General features: G+C 39.1%; 1 protein-coding gene across 1 annotated transcript in view; it reads right to left on the reverse strand.

The window, feature by feature from the left end:
• Window positions 1-3,876: 3,876 nt before the first annotated feature.
• The window catches only part of MRPL32 (mitochondrial ribosomal protein L32), a 4,036-nt gene continuing 901 nt past the window's right edge, over window positions 3,877-7,011 (reverse strand). The window contains exons 2-3 of the mRNA XM_007941234.1: window positions 6,524-6,705; window positions 3,877-4,131 (exon numbers count right to left, since the gene is read on the reverse strand). Coding sequence (XP_007939425.1) covers window positions 3,877-4,131; window positions 6,524-6,705 — 437 coding nt within the window. The remainder of the gene's footprint in view (window positions 4,132-6,523; window positions 6,706-7,011) is intronic.

Consider the following 7,011-nt stretch of genomic DNA (forward strand, 5'->3'; position numbering starts at 1 on the left):
TTGTACAATTTTCTTGGTGTTTTTTCCCCTTCCTGTTCTGGAATTCCACTGACACATAGGTTATTCCTTTTGATGGTATCCCACATGACCTTTATGCTTTCTTCATTTTGGTTTGATCTTTTTTTTTCCTGACTGATCCCTTTCCAAGATTTGTTGTTGTTGTTGTTGTTAAGTGCCGTCGAGTCGTTTCCAAGATAGTATTCAGGTATTTGTCTTCAATCTCATTAATTCTGTTTTCCATTGCATCAGTTCTACTCTTTTGCCTTTTCAATGTGCTATCTATTCCTGAAAATTTAGTACTAATCTTCTGGATTTTCTATCTGTAGATTTTGAATCATTTCTAATTTTTCATTTATTTTGTCATTTTGTTCTTGTACTGTCTTCTGAAATTCTTCTAGGGTTTTGTGTTTTCCTTGATCTATCTCTCAATCCTTTGAAGATACGTAAATATCATTCTTTTGAATTCCTTATCAGAGTGTTCCAATGCTGCTTCTTCCTCAAGGATGTGTTCTGGGTCTGTATCCTGCTCCCTTGTTTCTACCACTTTATCTTGCTCCTTTGTGTGGACTGTGATGGTCTGTTTTCTCCAAGATGTTATTACATTGTTGTCTTCAGATCTCTGTTAACTGTTTGTGAAGAGCAGCTAAGGGTGTGTCAGGCTCTTCTTGGTGGTTGTTTATCAGGAAGTGGTGGCTCTCACTCAGTAAGTGAAGCTGCAGGAGGTGTGGGTGTAGTTGTGTCGTATGGGGATGGTTGCTGTCTCCCACTCAGTTAGATAAAACAACTGAATACCCCTCAAAAAAGTAAAAGCAAATGGACAAAAAACACACCATGTAATAACACAGGCACAATAACCAAAAAAAGAAAAAAAAAGGGGCAGGGTACTCTGCAATATCTGGGGGTGGGGCAGTGCACCCAGGCTCTGTCCGAGCACACAGACTGAGATAGAATTCCTGCTGGCCTAGGTGGGTGGGAGTGAGGGATGGCTGCACCTCCGTTCCCCAAGAGGGTGTGGGGTATAATAGTAACAAGGGAAATATCGCACCTTTCCAGTTGTCAGCATCCGGAATGTCCTTGTGGTTCCCAGCAAGTGGAGCCTGTTCTTCAGTCCCTTGAATCTGGGAGAACACTGTTGCTTTAAATATGCAAAATGGTATTTTGGACTTTTGAATATTTACCACTGGTAAACATTCACAATGGCTACACCCTCTGGACAGGCAAAATTCCACAGCTGAGCCCACCTTCCTCTTCTCTGCTTCCCCTTTTATTCACTAGCCTCCAGGGCAGTCCTCCATGCAGTCCCTGGCTAGCAGTGCTGATTTTTAGGTTAACTCTTAGGTCCTATCACCACTTGGCAGTATCCAAGCTGTCTGTGCCATCAGGATTGCTTCCAGACTGCAGCTCCGTATGTCTCCTTTTTTGGTGTTTTCATGCAAATTCTTCTGCTAGTTGGAGTTTAGTCCACTTCTATATCCTTCTCTTCAAAGCTCAGGGGTCCAGAATTATCTTCTGTATCTGTGTTAATTGGTTCTCCTTTTCTTTGTCGACGAGGGTCTGTGCAGTCTTTCTGCCTATTCCACCACCTTACTGGAACCTCCAGTCTTATTCTTGAGTGCCTTCTGACTAGAGTGGCTCATCTTTGGCACTTTATCACACAGTGCTTCAGGGCTAATAATAAATTTTTCCAGTAATGTATCAGACAGTGTGTCACTGCTATTCGTAAGGATTTCATTGGCCAATTCTTTGAGAAGTGGATGTCCTCTTCCTTGTTCTGAGTCTTAGTCTGGAAGCTCCCCGGCAACCTGTCCACCACGGATGACCATGCTATCATTTGAAACTCTAGTAGCATAGCCTCCAGCCTCACAGCAACACTCAAGCCACCACACAGTGCCACAAACTGAAAAGCAAGTTTGTCTCCATTAGCTGTTCCAAACTGCTCTGCTCATTTTCTGGTCTCCCCTGCCCTGCTCACTTACCCAGCCTGCCTGCAGGGTGCTCCATGTACATAAACATACATACACCTTCCGCTGGTCCCAGGCTGGCCTACTGCAGCCTGCCTTGGGACACTCCACGTACATGAACACCCACCTTCCTGATTTACCTATGTGTATCTTCTCATGAATTTCCACGTGTTTCACTCATGTTGTTATGTGCCATTGAGTCGGACCCAACTCATATTGACCCCTCCTTGGGTTTCCGAGGCAGTATCACTATGGAAGTAGATTGCCCAACCTTCCTTCTGAGGAGTGGCTGATGGGTTTGAACCGCCAGCCTTCTCATTAGCAGTCAAGTGCCTTAGGCACTACACTACCAGGTTAGGGCTTTAAATAAAGGATTTTGAGTGGAGGAGAGATGTGTTTTGTGTTAAAAAGGATTCCAGCTGCTGTGTTGAACATATAGTATATAAGACCAAGGCTGAAGCAGGGAGGCCTATTAGTATTTAGTATTCTAGGCAAGATGTTGGGGGCTCTGCTCAGGGTGGTTTAACAGTGCAGGTCATAATAAGCAATCTGATGCTGGTATATATTGAATGTAGAACCATGGGATTTGCAGATTTGGTCATAGCTTGGATGTGGGGGGACAGAGAGAAAGGTCATGGATGACTCTATAGTTTGGGATTGAGAAACAAGAATGGATTTCGCATCAATTGAGAATAGAGATGGCTAAGGAAGTAGTAGGATTGAGAGAGAAAAGATATTCTGGGCTGGAGATGATAAAGTTTAAGATGCTCTGTTAAGATAATCAACTAGAGATGCCAAGTAGCAGTTGAATGAGTCTGGTGTTTGGGGAGAGGTCCATGCTAAAAATATCAAATTGGAAGTTATATCTAGCTGATTAAAGTCATAAGACTGGATCAGATCCACCTATGGTAAGTGAAGTTAAAGAAATTCCAAGGATAGAGTCTTGATAAAGTTATGGAGGAGGAGTCAACAAAGGAAACTAAGAAGGAACAGCTAATGAAGCAAGAGAAAAACGGACAGTGAGGCAAACTGAAACCAGTGGAAGAGGAGTGATGTATGCTGAGAAGGTGGTGAATTTCTGCTAAACACAGTCATAATCTCAAAAGCCTGAGCGGCTGGTGTGTACATTGGGGTAGAAGGTAAGCATAAAGGCTTGGCAGGAAACAAAATATCAAATCCTGGGTTCCAGGTGGACACAGGAATGATGAGAGGAAAAAGTGAAATTAATGGAAGTAAGTTAAGAAGGCTATCTGTATAGAGATAAAAACAATAAAAGTATAAAAGGACATACTACAAGGAAAATGCAAGTTTAACCTTAGCACGGCTTTTGTGTATTGAAATTGCTCACATTTCCTTTACTGAAAAATCTCTCTTCTACAACCATACAATTAAGTCTCATGAATCATTTAATAAGGTCTGAACATCATTTTGATTTCTTGAAATGTTGAGAACTATTTCTATATCTAATTAAATTTGCATATCAAGTGAGTTGTGTAACATTGTAATTAATGTCACACAATTGTACATATAAGAAACTGGCACAACTACCATTTTTAAAAATATCAAGAATTCAAATAATAGCCTATTTCCAAGTATATTTGTGTGAGTATTCTTGTGTAAGAAAAACCAACAAATAGAAATCAGAGCAAAAATAAACAATTTTTGCTATGAATTTTAAATTATTTTATTTTTCTGTTCTAGAAGTTTTATGTTTACTTAAAGCCTTATAGTGTATGGACTCTTCACAAATATTTAGTTTATTCATGATATATTCTTCAAATTATTCCCCATAAAATTCCTTCAACTATATTGATGATTTAAAAACATTAACAAGTATAAAGCAACATGAAAACAAAGAATCTTTGTCTTTCAGGAGAAATATTTTTGCAGTTATCTTCTTTAAACATCTGTGGTATCAATTCTGGGTGAACCAGGATGGTCGTTTCCTGTCTCGTTCAATGATCCTCTTGCCTTGATCCTGTTCAGATGGTTTCTCCCCCCTGTACAAAACCATTGTCTCTACAATAGGAGCCTTAAAAGGACCCCCTTCTGCTTTTCCTATCTGTCTTCTGATTTCCGCAGTCTCTTTGCACACCTTCTCATAGCAAAATCCACAAAGGATGTGTTTCTGTTTCAGGTGACCACATTCAGGACAAATGTCTATATTATGCTTTAAAAAGAAATGAATAAAAACACATTTTAACTAGATGCATTATAATACACAAATAAAAACTGACAGGAGTGATGCTTACATTTTCACTGTCTTACAATGCTCATGTTCCATGAGTCAATATACCATCTAGTTAAATAGGGAAACTAAGGGCAAGCAATATTGAGTTTGAGTTAGTAGAAAAATTCAGACTAGAACTCAGGTCTATCAACTTTCAATCTGGTACTTTTTTAATTAGACACAGCAGTCATATTAATGTAAAAAGGTGATCTATTCCTCTTAATCCCAAATAAACCAAAAAAGTGAAAGAAAAAAAAAAAAATCATTGCTACTGAGTCAATTCTGACTCATAGTGATCCTACAAGACAGGGAACTACTCCATAGGTTTCTTTAGGGAGGCACACGGCCACATCTTTCTTCTACAGAGTGAGTAGTGGGTTCAAATCACTAACTTTTCAGTTGGTAGCCAAGCATTTTAACCACCGTGCTATCAGCACTCCTTTAATCCCACATACTAAATATCTAATAAGGAATATACCAACAGAATGATCTGTATATATAGCAACTTAAAAAAGAAACTGTTGCTGTTGTTGTTGTTATGTGCTGTCGAGAAATTTTTTCTTTCAATCTTGGAGAAAACAAGATAATAAAAATAGAATGAGTCAGCTTGCCCTGCAGCATACAGTTTCATTTAAATTCCTGTAAAAAGTGTGAGTTTGGTATACGGTGTAATTCTTCTTTTTGTAAATAGCATGATTATTCCTTAATGTAAAAGTTCCTCATCATATTATATTTGAGGGTATTTTAATGAGATTTTTTAAATTTTATTTTAATGAGTTTTGATACATGTTTATCTAACCTTATAGGTCTTTGGGTGGCACAAACAGTTTTCACTAGACTATAAACCAAAAGGATGAAGGTTCAAACCCATCCAGTGGCCTTGTGGAAAAAAGGCCACCTGGTCTTATATAAAAATTACCTCCAAGAAAACTCTATGGCGCTAGATTCTATTCTGTAACACATGGGGGCATCATGAGGGGCAATTGACTCTATGGCATAAGTTTGGGGTTTTTTGATCCAGTTTTAAATACAAAATAAGTATAAAACAGCAAAGCTGCTGTGGAATGCCATGAAGTAAACAGTAATTGAAATTATGACTCTTAAAATCCATGTATTAACAGATCAGTGGTAATAAGCAGTTTAATTTTTATTCACTAGATCAATGAATAGGGAGCTCTGGTAGCATAGTGGCTAAGACACTTTGCCTGCTAACCAGACGGCTGGCGGTTCAAACCCACCAGCCACTCCTCGGAAGGAAGGTTGGGCAATCCTACTTCCGTAGTGATACTGCCTCGGAAACCCAAGGAGGGGTCGCTATGAGTCGGGGCCGACTCGACGGCACATAACAACAACAACAACAGATCAATGAAGAGAATATATCTACGTGTAGGCAATCTGGAATTGTCTGAAGATAGGAACACACAGGGAAACATTCAAGAGAAAGAATGTGAGCTCAAGAATCAGACAGCCAGAGCTCAAACCATGGCTCCACTTAATAGCTATGTGATGACAGGTAAATTCTTTTTGCCTCAGTTTCTTTGTTCTGAAAGTGAGGAAAATGTTTTTACTTTGGAGGGTTGTTGTGAAGATTTGATGAGATAATACACATAAAGCACTTAGGTACTATGTAGGTACTTACTGCATGTTCCAAAAAACAAATTCATTGCAGTTGAGTCAGGTCAACTCATAGCAACCCCTCCTTGGGTTTCCGAGGCAGTATCACTGTGGAAGCAGATTGCTCAACCTTCCTTCTGAGGAGTGGCTGGTGGGTTTGAACCACCAGCCTTCTGGTTAGCAGTCAAATGCCTTAGCCACTACACCAATAGCTAATGCATGTTAGCTATTTTTATTACTTACCTAAGATATCCTTCATAGTATTTTATTAGACGTGGGGAAGAACAGAATAAATATTCTATTAAATATGAATTTAATATTAAATTGTATTAAGTATTAAATAATTGGGCTAGTAAAACCCAAGATTCGATACATCTATTGTCTCTAACTTTAATTTTAGATCCTGCCAGTTAGCTGTTTACCCAAATGAGGCTCAAAATCACTCAACTCAAGACTGTCACAGCTCCCAATTCCAAAGCCTCGTAAGCATTTTATAACTGAGTATTCTGTCCCATCTCCAAACTAGTTCCTTGACTCTGTTCCTAATATTTAGGCTAGAGGACAGTTAACATACATAATCTGAGAAAATTTTATTTAGTCCAAAAGAAAGTAGACATAAAATCTAATAATATTTTATCTATAAGCTATATGGAGATCCCATGAGGATGTTCACCAGTAGGCCAGAGGAAAAGCACACCCATAAAAATTAACACATTACCTTAACTTTAATAAGCTTATGAGGATTTCTTCTCCTACAGCGGTTAACTTCAATACTGCGTCTGTTTTTGGGAGCTGCCATCCAATAGATACTATCCAAAAGGCTGGAAACCTCTTTATTTCCACTGGTATCATTTGCTGGTCCTGCAAATGCATCTGAACCCTGGATTGCTAATGCTGGTTCTAAAAAATAAAATACAGAGTTACAGAATCTAGTTTTTAAATGACTATTTACAGGTATCATTCTCCTTAACAATTAACAGTGACAACGCTAATATGTGTATGTAGATCTATGTGACTTGATTAAAGATAACTTCACCACCAAACCAAACACACTGCCATCGAGTGGGATCCAACCCATAGCGACCCCTCCTTGGGTTTCCGAGGCAGTTTCACTACGGAAGTAGATTGCCCAACCTTCCTTCCGAGAAGTGGCCGGTGGTTTGAACCGCCAACCTTCTGGTTAGCAGTCAAATGCCTTAGGCACTA

The sequence above is a fragment of the Orycteropus afer genome, unplaced genomic scaffold (assembly GCF_000298275.1).
Source record: "Orycteropus afer afer isolate SDZICR_OR568_19922 unplaced genomic scaffold, OryAfe1.0 scaffold00077, whole genome shotgun sequence".
NCBI classification, from domain to species: domain Eukaryota; kingdom Metazoa; phylum Chordata; class Mammalia; order Tubulidentata; family Orycteropodidae; genus Orycteropus; species Orycteropus afer.